The following is a 14,045-nucleotide window of genomic DNA, read 5'->3' on the forward strand; positions in this document are numbered from 1 at the left end:
CTCCAGTTAAGACACATTCTACTCCTATTTGCTACTTGTTTAAGGCTAAGCAATGTTTTCTCTTTGCATGAGATTAAGTTCTGTCTCGAATATTGCATGAAGCTAAGACATACCTCCACATTTGCATAAGGCTAAGAACTGCCTTCTCTTTGCATGAGACTAAGCTCTGTCTCGAATCTTGTATGAGGCTAAGCCCTGCCTTCACATTTGCATAAGGCTAAGCACTGTCTTCTCTTTGCATGAGACTAAGCCATGTCTCAAATCTTGCATGAGGCTAAGCCCTGCCTCCATTTTGTATAAAGCTAAGCATTACCTTCTCTCTGCATGAGACTAAGCTATGTCTCGAATCTTGTATGAAGCTAAGCCTTGCCTCCAGATTTGCATAAGGCGAAGCACTGCCTTCTCTTTGCATGAGACTAAGCTCTATCTCGAATCTTGCATGAGGCTAAGACCTGCCTCCATATTTGCATAAGGCTAAGCACTGCCTTATCTTTGCATGAGACTAAGCCCTGTCTCAAATCTTACATGAGGCTAAGCCCTGCCTCCCTTTTGCATAAAGCTAAGCACTGCTTTCTCTTTGCATGAGACTAAGCTCTGTCCTGGATCTTGAATGAGGCTAAGCCCTGCCTCCACATTTGTATAAGGCTAAGCACTGCCTTCTCTTTGCATGAGGCTAAGCCCTGTCTCAAATCTTGCATGAGGCTAAGCCATGCCTCCCTTCTTGCATAAGGATAAGCATTTCCTTCTCTTTGCGTAAGACTATGCCCTGTCTCAAGTCTTGCATGAGGCTAAGCCCTGCCTCCGTATTTGCATAAGGCTAAGCACTTCCTTCTCACGGTACTAAGCATTGTCCCTCCCTGTATAAATATTGCTCTATTCTAAACTTGGCACTATCTTCTTCCCTCGGGCTAAGCTCTGCCCCCAAACTCCGCACAAGACTAAGCTTTGTCTTACTCTCACTTTTGATATCATATCTCTGCACTTTATGGGCTGACATATAGCCAACATGTCCAAAGGCGTCATAGTCCGAAGGCATCATCCTCATAGCCTGAAGACACCATGTCTTGGCCTGAGGATCCCTCAAACCTGTATATTATTATACAAAGGCGTCATGGTTCAGAGGCACCATTTTCATGGCCTGCGAATCTCCTATCTCATAATTCATGGCCTAGGACATTATAGTCTAAGGACGTCATCTGCACTGTCCAAAGACAATCTTTCATGGTCCAAAGGGAATTTGCATCACATTTAAATTCTCACAGTAATCTATATACTTGCATGCATCGTATTTTGAGTTTGCAGGTAATCCGGGAGGTAACCGTTCTTCAAACATGAGCAACCTTCGCTCCGGTTTTCGCTAATACCATTTTCACTTTGCCATTATAACCGATTCCCATTAATTACCCGCCTTACTCTGTGACCATTCAGATATCTGTCCCATAATACATCTGCTACACTCCAGACTCATAATCATAACTTCATCTAACATTACCCTTCACAAAAGAACCTTTGCTGAAATTGGTTACCATTCCTATAACAACTCCATCGGTTTCATTCACCGTTGGGTCTAGAACTACACACGGCCTGATTCATGTACAACCAGGGATATGTAGGCAATACAGAGACCAGGGTTCGGACTCTATTTTTTCAAAAAACTCATTCGGTCAAAATCGGTCATCATTTCATTACCCGAAAACTCTTTCTTCCTTCCCGGGTAAAGAGGAGCAGTTGTTGATACCCAATTTTTCCCTCATATATTTTTAAATATACATAAATACTTTCAAAATATTGTACATGCATTTACAAATATGCACAAGTATTTTTATAATTTTTCTATAATTTTTAAAGGCCTTAAATCAATTTATTTCTGCATTTTTAATTATATAAATATTCAATAATTATTCATCATATTACTTTACGATGATTTAATCATTTAAACTCATCATTCATGCTCATATAAGTGTTCAAATATTTTAATTGCATTTTCTACAATTATATTTGCATTTTAAGGGTATAATTGCATATTTTGCAATAATAGCCCATCCATGTACATAATTACATTACCTATATAGGAAATAAATTTTTATATTTTTATAATGATAAGTAACTATTTTAAATCATATTCATGTATAAAATCATTTTTATTACTTAATTAACTATTTCATAAATTATTTTATTAATAAATTGGGTATTTAACCAATAGCCCCTTTAATTATATCTAAATTCGGACCGTCCCCCCCCCCCCCCCCGCACCCAATTCAAACTAACCTTAGCCCAATCCGCCCCAGCCCAAATTAAAATAACCCCTACCCGACCCAAACCTTCTCTAATCGTGGTTGTTGATCTCTGAGATCAATGGTCCACTCCCTCTTTCCTTTTTTAACTCAAACGACCCCCCAAACCCTACCCATTCTTCAAAGACCTTCGCCCTTGGATCCCTCTTCTTCTCCGTTCTCTCTGAAATTATCCCTAAAACCTAGCCGCTGTCACCTGTAAAACTCCCCGTCCATGGGGTTTCTGTGTATTTCCCGGCCCTTGCCGGCCTGTTACATCTTCTGGTTGTTCGACTTCATTGATTTATGAGAGAATATCAAAGAGATTCAACCGAGCTTTGTCGAAATATGTCTCACAGGCCTGTCTTTGGCCATTCTCGTTTGTGAGTACTGTTCCTTGCCTATTTTTGGTTTGAATATATGGTTTTGGACCGAGTTTCTTTCATCTCTGCTATTTTCGAAAACCCTAGTCTTATAACTACTTGGGTCTATCCAGATCCTTGTAAATCTGAAAGGTTTTAAGTGCTATTTAATATTTTTTCCCAAAAATCTTATACTTTTGTTATTACTATTTCGATTTCAGTGCTTCTCTGAAATTAGGGTTTTCATCCCAAGTTTCTTCAAAAGGTTTTCTTTTTCATACTTTTAAGTGATTAATCTGGTTATTCTTTACTCGTTTGGTTAATTTTTGTGTATGTTCTTTAAACCCTAGGTCTTGCTCTGTTATGGCACTTATTTCTTCAATTTTCTTTCCGTTATTTATTTATTTCTGTCAACCCAATATACTGATTGATTTTATTAGGGTTTCGAATCATATTTTTCTATTAAAATCGGTGTTTTCTGTGATTACCTATTTCCTTATTTGTGACCTTGATTAGTTATACTTGCCTTAATTAAACTGTTAATATGGTTTGGGGATCTGATTGACTCCTATATGGTATGAGATTGATTTTTTGCCTTATTTGAACCCTAGTTCTGTACCATCAATTGATCCTCTCCAATTTAAGGGGTCTCTTTCGGATTTCTCTATAGGAATTGATTCCCTAATTGGCTGATTGATTTTATTTGATTACCCTTATTTTACGAACTGTGATTTCCTCTTTACCTTATTTGTTTTACCTCACTAAGTGCTATATATACTCTCATTACTGATTCTTCAAGACACGAACATAGTTAAAAAAAACACACACACACACACACAACTTTGCTCCCAAAACCTCTCTGCTACTTGTGTTCATTGCATTGCCTAGCCGGCTGAAAACCAAGGCTAGACCACTGAGTTCTGCATATCTTTCATCTTATATTTACCATCTTTAGCTGGTATGCCCCTATTCCTAATGTCGTTCATTATATTATGAAGCTTGAACCTATGTGCTCTCTTACCTGCTGCTTTACTTCTGTTGAATCCATATCTTTCTATATTTCGATTAGCATGTCTACTTCTGTGTTTAACTCTGTATCCTTCATGTTTATTACCTTAAATCAGCATGCTTACTTAGGCATTTAGACTTTTATCTTTACTCCCCATTGGCCTCAATTAGTATGACCACTTCTGTGGAATTAAATCCCTGCCCTTTGTATGAACTAGCATAACCACTCCTGCATTTAAGTTCTATGTTGTTTCTATATACTGTTTTAAGTCGACATGAGTCCTTCTAATCTATCTAGTGTTATGTAATCTGGCTCTTTAAACTTATGTGCTTACTGTCTATTGCTTCTAATTAACATCACTATGTCCTATTGAGTGTTATGGAATTAGGATTTCATAATATGTCAATTTGCTTGGTGTTAATCAGTATGCTTTTGTTTTTTATTGGATTCATGTGTCCTGGGTTAAGGATTTCTATGTCCCTAACCCTTGCTACCCCTTATCTGTATAGTTGTTCTCACGATGCTATATGCCCACCTAGTGATAACTAATGAACTAAGCTAAATCTAGGCAATATGAATCTTTGCTTTGTGACTGTGTTTCTGTTTGTCTGCTGAAACCATTGTTTTTTTAGAATGCTTCTAAACTGTTTTCACCTTTGAGTTGTTTTCACTTCTGAGTTGTTTTTACTTTTGAACTGTTTTCCTAAAACTATTTCTACTCTTTCAAGCATTATATTCCACTCCTACTCTTAGAACATCTAGGATCCTGCCCCTCCATTGTGAGCACTGTGAGTCCATGAGACTCCTACGAACTTTGACACACTGGGCTGGCCCTTCCACACTGCACAAAATTGTTTCTCTGTAAAAAGAGTCCTGGTGTGAGCATTACCCGGGCTCCCTGAGGCCCTTGGGAACTTTGACACACCAAGATACTCTCTTGGATACTATGAGATGTTGGGGCACTCTTCATACTTGGTTGAAGGCCTAATTTTCCAGGTTTACTTTTGGGCCCATTCAGGCTCCCTATAGTTTAGCAGTCTCATTTCTGTAATTCAGTCATTTTTGGTCTGCAATAACAATTCTTGTAAAACAGATATTGGGGATATTAGTAAAATGGGAGGGACATTTATATGTATTTTGTGGGTAAATCGGGTAGAAATCATGCTCCTAGGACTGTTATGATTATCTACCTGCATTAGAAACCATGTCTATAGGTTGTTGTGTGCATTAGAAAACATGTTTATAGGTTCATCATGTTATTTGATCTAAATTTCTATTTGTGCATGTTCACATCCACGCTAGAAATCCTGTCTCTAGGTTGTTGTTAATTCAGCCTTAACAATCATGTTCATAACTTCTCCTATGTGCATTAAAAACATGTTCTAGGACTTTTACTACACTCACCTAGATATTATACCTGCAGTAAAATCGCATAAAAATAGTTTCTTTAGTAGCAATCATGCCTATAAGAAATAAGTATAAAAGCAGTCCCAATACCTAGATATCGGGCTTATATATAAAACTAGTTCTGTAATGTTTGTGATTATTTTTAAGCATCTAGACAACATGCCTATAGGACCTAATGAACCAAACTGTCTGCTTAAAATTGTTTACTAGATTATTGCGGTTCTGATTAACGATTAGATATAATGTTTATAGGGCAAATCTGATCCACGCCTAGGCAAGTCAGTAGGACAACTAAATCTTGAAATTGTAAAACTATGCTTTGTTTAACTATTTGTGAACTGCCCAGATTCAGCAAGTCCTAAAATCAGTAGGCAAACTGATTAGGTGTCTTCTGCCTCGCATTAGTAAAAAAACACTGTGTATGCTCTGCTTCGTGCTCACCTAGATATCCTGCTATAGGACTTTAAAGTGTCGGAAATACTGTTGTTTGAGACGTGCAATTGCCTGCTTATTTGTGGAGGTAAATGTGAGTCTTTAACTGTTCCTTTATCCGACAGTCCTATTTGTTTTGCTTGTCGCTTAGATTTTCTCCTTTTAAGCACTATAGGAGAGTCTAGATCCACCTTAACTAGAAGTCTTAAACACCTCCAGAAACATAAGTAAGGGACGGGTAATTCACGCATAGAGTACGTTCAATTAGAATCACTTATATAACAATTAAGGGGAGGGTAATCGGGTAGTAAAGGATATGATGACCTATGCGCTAATGCTATGTGTAGCACCCCACTTGGGGACGATACCAAGTATTGCACAGAGGTGATCCTATAGGCTAAAAAACCTAGGACCCCTTTTACCCTTGTTTTAAACGTAATATCTATTTGTCTAAATTGCTTTGTTTGCTTATAAGACTAATTCACCTAATTCAAGTTTGACCGATACCCACCGTTGTGGACCTCGAGGGGTGTCTAACACCTTTCCCTCAAGGTTATTTCGAGCCCTTACCCAATCTCTAGTAATGTAAATCAGTTTATGAGTTATTTGCTTTGGGTGCCCTAAGGCACCTTAAATCCGTTAGGTGGCGACTCTTCAAATTCCATACCCAATTCCCAAAAGGAAATGATTTGTCCTAAAGGAATGTCGAAATCCGAACTTCGCGAGGAAAAAGGGGGCACGACACTCGATTTCCCTTATTGAACTTAGAGTCTTGTGGATAACCATGGAGTTTGTAGCACCTATCCTTGGTTTGCCCTGGCTTCTTGCAATAATCACAGACTGGTCGTGGCCTATTTGTAGGGTAACTTCCTCTGAAGACATTGCCTCCAGTCCCACTTGACTGGTTATAGTTCGAGTAGGAGCTCGCTCCAGATCCATTTCCTTGTTGACCATAAGTTGTTCTGAAATTGTTGTTTGTTGCCCTGTTCACACTCAAGGCGCTAGAATCAATCATCAATTGATTGTTTGGTTTCATCTCCCTTTGTTTCTCCTCTTGGATGAGAATGGCAAATGCTTGTGCTAGGGAAGGTAAGGGGTTCATCATCAGAATGCTTCCCTTAACAACAGTGTAAACTTCATTTAATCCCATTAAAAACTGAATTAACCTCTGGTCCTGTTCAGCCTTATGCATACTCGCCTTGGCACCACATGTACACTGGCATTTGTATTGAGCATGAGCATTCAGGGTATTTAACTCTTCTCATAGCTTCTTCATCTTAGTGTAGTATCCCGTAATGTCGAGTGTTCCTTGGCTCAAATTATTGATTTCTTTTTGTCGCTGATATAGTTTTGCCCCATTAGTTTGATCATACCTGTCCTCCAATTCTTCCCAAAGCTCTTTGGCATCGTTCACATACTGCAGGCTATCTGCTAAGTCCTTCGATAGAAAGTTCAAAATCCACGAAGTCACTACATTATCACACTGTTCCCATTGATCAAAGGTAGGGTCTTTTGAGTCTGGTTTCCCACACTTACCATTTATGAAGCCTACTTTATTCTTCATAGAAAGAGCCCTAAGCACTCCTCGCCTCCATGATCTATACCCCGATCCATCAAAAACTACTAGTACAAGCATGGAACCTGCGTTTTCGGATGGATGCATGTAAAGCGGATTAGTTGAATCAAGCAGCGAATTGGTGGAATCCGATGTGTTTTCTTCAATCGCCATGATTTTAATCGACGTGTGTGTGCAGAAGAACCTCAATTATTGAATTTCAATCCCGATCTCAACTTTAGGGTTGATCTCAGATCTCAACTGAAACAATACTGAAATTAGATCTTTCTGGACCAAAGAGAACAAAATTGAGCTAGAGATTAGAACCTCTGGTCTGATACCATGACAAAATTGTAAAAGACAGAGATAAGATTGAGCTCAGACGAGCTCTAATGGAGGAAAATCAGTAAACCCAGTTAAGAGAGAAAGGAGAAGTGAGAAGCTTCGAGAAGTATAATTGGGAAAATGTAAATTGAATGTTTCATCTCACCGAGAATGTCCAAAGACCCTATATATACACATGACTTGTCTTGCTCACTCATTTGACAGCTGGCAACAACTGTTCACTAACTAACAACAACTAACAGCCATTAACATCTAATATCTACTAACAAAGCTAACTAACTGGAAAAGAACTAAGAGGAAAATAGGAAAAAAATAAATACAATGTGTAACTAATAACTAATCTCAATAGCTCCATATCATATTTTTCATCATTCGATAACCAAAAAACGAGTAAAATATAACTCTCGTCAAATGATATACACTAGCTAATCACCCATCAAATGCTACATCATAGGCACTGTTACACGACGCCTTCCTGATGTTCTTTGGAAGGGCAACGTAAGGCTAAGCAACCGATGTCAGTGCGGTTGTTGTCCGCCAATGAGGTCCCCTCCGCACGCTAAACTAGATTGTCAGTGCCGTGCGGGAAAACCAATGTCATGAGCAATTGCGGAAGCTGAGAGAGAATTGGGTTTTGAATGATGATGATGATTTTATTGATGAATGAAAATGCTGATCACAAAGATGCGGTGTCGAGGGGGAGAGACACCAGAAAATGCTTGCTTGAAAATGTTTGATTGTTTGGTCCCCCTTAATAATGCTTAAAAAAAATAAACCAACATTACATGACTAGTCCTAATAAAGCTGTAGAAGCACACTGAAATGAAAATGATGTAAACTAGCCTATGATTACAATGAAAAGGACTTAGATTATTACAAGGTAAAACTAAGTCCGATGGCAGCATCTTTGTCTTGCGGGTCTGCGCGCGCGTTGCTGTGGGCGCGCGCGACACTTGATGTGCTGGCCTGAGGCTGGGCACTGGTGCTTGGCATCAGGGTCTGTGCGCGAGGCGCTGCTGGAATGGGCCTGCAGCTGGGCGCTGGCGAGGCATCAGGATCTGCGCGCGCGGCATTGTCAGGGCGCGCGGCGCTGTTGTCATTGGCCAGCCCTTGGGCGCTGGCGAGAGGCATCGGTGGGGCGACAGAGGCGCATGCGCACTTGTCACTTGGCGCAGCCGAGACCACGGGGCCGACCATGGCGCTAGGCATTGTGAGGCTTGCTAGGCCGCCATGGGGCGCGGCCAAAGGGTCCTGGGGCATGTCTGGAAAGCAGCCCATGACAGCACATTGACTCCACTATATGACGACCAAACCTTTCTCCAACTATTATTAAACTTTGCACATTTTAACTTAATTTCTTCCTCATCAACCCTGCAAAGTCAAACAAAGGCGGTATTCAAATTGAAAGGGAATGAATGTCATGTTTGACTTCTTTCTGTTTTTAATAGAATAATAAATTAAAAGATTTGATGTTTTGTTCATATCCACATACATTTCATGCTCAGCCAATTCTATACGTGAATCCTATCAGTTGTATGGTTTATATTGTCATAACATGCATGCATTAGTTAAGCTGACGATCTTTATGAATAATTAAGTGCACAATTATATTATCTCTTGAAATCTCCTGGAGATTACCTAATGCTTTCGCAAATAATTACCATGATTTTGGCAATTCCCTTTCATCGTTATTCGTTTCTTTTTGTGGATTTTTTAATTAACACAAAATTGGTGAATTATTTTATCAGATAATTAAAGAGATATACTTTATACTGAAATAACTTTGGCAAATGCTTCAGAATTTTTTCTTCTTTCCAGTATGTCATCACATCGCACCGAAAGATGAAAATAGCCAGTTGCTGGCTTTTTCTGCATATGCAACCACACAAAAGTATATATCTTTGTTTGTAAAAAGGCATCGCTTTATATTTAATGAATTTCTTCGTGGACAAGCTTTTAGTTGAATTCAATTTCCTTTTTATTCTTGTATCAATCTTAGTTTATATAATTTATGACAACTTGTACATGCTCCCTTGAGTTCCACAGAACAAATGAAGGGCGATTTCAAAAATCATTAGTAATAATTTGCCTACAACTTTTTAGTAAACAAAAAATTGTAAGTTTAGTACAATTATTAATTAGGGATAAGGGCTAGCTTACTTGGTGAGTTTCCTGTCTTTCACAGTTGAGGTGGAACGTTCAAATCATATATGTAACACATATTATTCTCTTTCCGCCTTCCCTCATATCCTCTGATGTAATAAAAAAAAAAAGTACAGTTAAATTAGGGCATATATATCCTCAAATCTCTTTATTTCAACATGCCTTAACTAAAGTGCGTTGACCCTATTACTGAAACGATTAAATTGGATGTTCTTCGAAATTAAAAATTAATTGAAAAAAAAATTGGTTAGCCCAAGAAAATCATTTTACCTTTGTCTCTGCAAATTCGCAATACCTTGTTAGGACAATTATTATCAACTTTTAGTAACACATTAGTTGATGCGTTTTTTTATGATTTTTAGTGTTCGTCATAGTGTTTAACAAACTACAAATCCTATAAGCAACGAAAATCATAAAGTCTATTGTTTCCACAACTGTCATTAATTACCTGGATTTCAATATTTCGTGATAAATGAAGCGAGGGTTCTAATTTTTTTAGTGAACTATTTTGGGTAAACTTTAATTAAACATAGGTCGAATTTTAAGGTTATTCACATTCTCTATTTTATTCGTGGATCAAATCTTTACCACGATAATGAAAATGATCGAAATATAAGAAAAGATAAAAGGATAGGAAAGAGAGACGCAGGTCCGTTTTGTCCAAGGAGAAAATAAGAAGTTGATTAGCTAAAGTTTGTTTATTATTCAGATTTTCTTCGTAATCCATTAAAATATTATTTACACGGTATTATAAAATTCATAATGATGGAATAATGCAGAAATAATTGCATATACTGAACTATATATGTCATTGTGCACTAAGTAGCCATTACTAACTACCATGATCAGCATTATCGATGAAAATACTATGTATCGTAATCGTAAAATTATAAATATTATGAATTTACATATTCCAAGGGAATGAGTGCAAATTAAGAAGTTAAATAAACAATTATTTGATATCTAAACAACAAACAAAAGGATTATCACAACCTATAGAAATAACAAGAGAGATCTTTGACAGATGGGAAAGTAAGTTAATAAATATATAAACTGCTTATTCGAGAACTTTGATTTCAACTTGGACGACCTTTACTGTTATCGACTGCCCATTTTCTTTCAACCCTACAGAAAACACCTCTGCTCCATTCGATCCCAATATCCTCTATCTGTTGTATTTTGCTCATGAATTGATATTTACCGAACCCTCGCATTTCACATGAATCCAAAGCATGTTGATTGTTACCAACTCAATGTGCATACCACTTTTCCCTGACTTATGCCACTTTGATGTGCTAGCCAAATTCATTTCGTGCAATTGGAAAGATGGTAGCAAATTTCGAAGTCATTTCTCACTTGTTCTGGCAAAACAGACTCAAGAAGGGACTCAAACAAAACAAGAGGAACAAAATAAGGGACGAGGGAAAGAGATGATACCTAATAAAAAAATTACAAAGTAGAAACTTATCAGATATGGATACCAACTCCAATGACCATGATATGCACCTTTGGATTAAGTGGCTAATCTCTCAAGCAAATCTAATATTCAACTCTTGTTGTACCTCTTCGCTGTGAAACTAGGCTTCAGCGCTTCAATTGTCCCATCTAATCCACAATCATCAGTCGACTTGTAGTGCCCTGAAGGATTTTCACCATCAAGCCTCTTTCATTTTGCTCTTTTTTTCAACTCACCGTCGCCTTACGGTGCCCATGAGGGTTTTCACCGATAAGACTCTCTCATTTTATCATTTTCTCTCTTTGTGCTGAGAATAAGGTATCACCCACGATGTAGGAAGATCATACCTTCACCACACACTTGATTTGGCATCCTCAAAGATTGGTCAGAAGGTCTTTTTTGGACCGTAATGTAGGCTTTTGGACAATTTTGGAAAGAAATGGTGGCATGAAGGCTCAAAATAATTTAAGATGAAAGGTTTCAAAATTACAACTTTTGGAATCAGGCCTTTTGGCAAAATTAAAACTTCTGCCCCAGTTTCTTGGAGTTTAAGGAAATTTTTTTTTTGCTTTTTTTACTTTTTTTTTTTGCTTTTTGCTTTTTGCTTTTTTTTCTTTTTGGATTTTTGCTTTGATGGGATTTCTAAGAAAATCTGCCCCACTCTTGACTTCGGGGATTATGAAATATTTTATTTAGTGTGACCGAACTGTAAGGCTGCCTACGTATCTTGTGGTGACAAGAATCAAGTCGAACGTAATTCAAACACAGAGTTGTTTTTTTTTCTTTTCCTTTTCTTTCTTTTTCTTTTTTTCTTCTTTTTTTTTTTACTTTTTTTCTTCTTTTTTTCCTTTATTTTTCTTCTTTTCTCTTCTTCTTTTTTCTTTTCTAGTTCCTAACTCTGCTTCTGATTCCAAAAGAGGGGTATGAAACAAAATGAATTAAGGCTCAAAAGGGGTAGCAAAAGATAAAAGTATTTGGGTAGAAAAATAAAATGCCCTCGTCATACCAAACTTTAAGAATGTCAAGTACAAACATGAAATCCAAGATAAGCAAAGAAAGCATACATAGCATCTGTTAATGGCATCAACACAAACAAAAAGTGTCAATGGACAATACCTTTGTCCCAATGAATGACTCTTTCCAGTTCGAAACAGACTTGACTCAACCTTATCTTGATATGGAAGAATGCATTTCAGCACTGACTAATCTACCTCAAACTGCTTGAGAGATATTTCCTTGTTGTATTCTCTTATCAACCTCTTGATTTCCCAGACTAACTGCCCTAGTTTCACTCAATTCAAGCTTCAAGTTATCAATCTTTACTTGTTTCCTCAAATGCATCTTTTTATCATATTGAAAATTGTATCATTGCTTATACTAACTTTCAAGACCATGCCGAGAATTATGCGTGCATGTCATGTCACTAGAGTCAGGATGAAAAGAACTATAAAAGGAAAAATGACCTAAACAAAAACTTAACAGAAAACATGAGATTGCATTAAACAGATGGTGAAAAGGGATTGAACAAAACAAGCAAAATAGACATGGGTTACAACCCTAGAACAATCCTAAATAACACTAGACGAGTTACTACAACTAAACGAACTAGACAAAATAAGAAAAGAAGGGTTTGATCCACAAGACAATATCCGGATTACAACCCTAAAATAATCCGGACAACAGAAATGACAACAAAATAAACCACCAAAACTCCTCCCCGGCTATCCAAGAAAGGAGTGTCTCTCCAATTACCAGGCTCGACATCTTAGCCACTGGGTTGCACATCAAAATTACTAGGACCTTCACCAATTTCCATCACGTTGACCTTAGCAAATAGATTTTGGGTCCCTTTTGCCAACTCGTCCTTAAGATCAACCTCTGGAACCGAGATTGATAGTGCTGAAAACTTTGCGGTAAGTGGCTCTCTAAGGGATTCAGAAGTGTTCTTATATTCCTTGTCCACACAAATCATGCCCACCACATGCGTCTCATATGAACAAGCAATGGACTTTGGCTAGTATTTGTTGCATTTGGGTTTTGCATGGTAATGTCACCTGCATCAATAAGCTTCTGGACTGTTTTTTTCAGATGCCAACACTTTTCTATGTCGTGCCTCACGGCATTAGAGCAATATGCGCACCTTTGAGAAAAATCAAAATTCTTTGGAAGGGGGTTCGACATTTTTATCTGAATCGGCTTCAACATGTCCAATCGCCTCAGCCTTTGGAATAGACTGGCATATGATTCTCCAATAGGAGTGAAAGACTTTTCTCTTTGCTGTTGCCTTCTCATTTTGTACTCCAACCTTGGTTGGAACCTCTTCCCGATAGGTGGTTGATATGCTTGTAGAGGTGGGTAAGACATTTGTGGAGGTGGTGCAAGCCGTTACGGGTTTCGTGGGTGTGGAGCATACGGCGGTGCATTGTGGATAGAGCACTAGGAAGGTGATGTATGACTTTGGGGATTTTGTGGAGGAAAGTAGCATTAGTGAGGATTATTTGGAGTACGAGGATATTCACGGGGTCGGTACTGAGGCTGAAAGCATTTAGCAGGAATGTCCACTGGATCCTGTCATTAGCTGGGCTCGACAACATCTTTTCTATCAATCAGAGGACTGATCCCAGCAACTTGTTCGTTCCATCTGAACCAAAACTCCCTAAAGCCTTCCTTAGGTTTCTTTTCCATCTGAGATAGGGAGGAGCGGTTTGGGATAATGTCTACATTGTATTGATAGTGCCGAACAAAATCTTGAGCCAGGTCACCCCACGCATGCCACTTACTAGAGTCTTGGTAGGTGTACCACTCCAGAGCTGCCCCACTCAGACTTTGACTGAAATACACCATCAATAATTCATATTTCCCGCAAGCACTTCTCATTTCACTACAATAATCCCTCAAATGGGCTACTGGATCTCCACGCCCATCATATAAATTAAGCTTTGGCATTTTAAACCCTTTCAGCTTTATGGATATCTCATCTTGCTCTACTATCTTAGCAGGCTTTGTAGTTTCACTGGGAGGCTCAAAATGAGGAGTGTAAGAG

At 38.2% G+C, this 14,045-nt stretch overlaps 1 protein-coding gene across 1 annotated transcript; it reads right to left on the bottom strand.

Annotated features, from left to right (window-relative positions):
* Window positions 1–6,744: 6,744 nt before the first annotated feature.
* Window positions 6,745–7,212, bottom strand: LOC104224611 (uncharacterized). The gene has a single exon (XM_009776295.1). It carries the CDS (start codon window positions 7,210–7,212, stop codon window positions 6,745–6,747), a length of 468 nt encoding a protein of 155 aa, XP_009774597.1.
* Window positions 7,213–14,045: the final 6,833 nt, after the last annotated feature.

Source organism: Nicotiana sylvestris, chromosome 4 (genome assembly GCF_000393655.2).
Source record: "Nicotiana sylvestris chromosome 4, ASM39365v2, whole genome shotgun sequence".
Classification (NCBI taxonomy): domain Eukaryota; kingdom Viridiplantae; phylum Streptophyta; class Magnoliopsida; order Solanales; family Solanaceae; genus Nicotiana; species Nicotiana sylvestris.

Excerpts from the sequence above, each read along its gene's own strand:
- LOC104224611 (XM_009776295.1), bottom strand. The coding sequence starts at position 7,212 with ATGGCGATTGAAGAAAACACATCGGATTCCACCAATTCGCTGCTTGAT.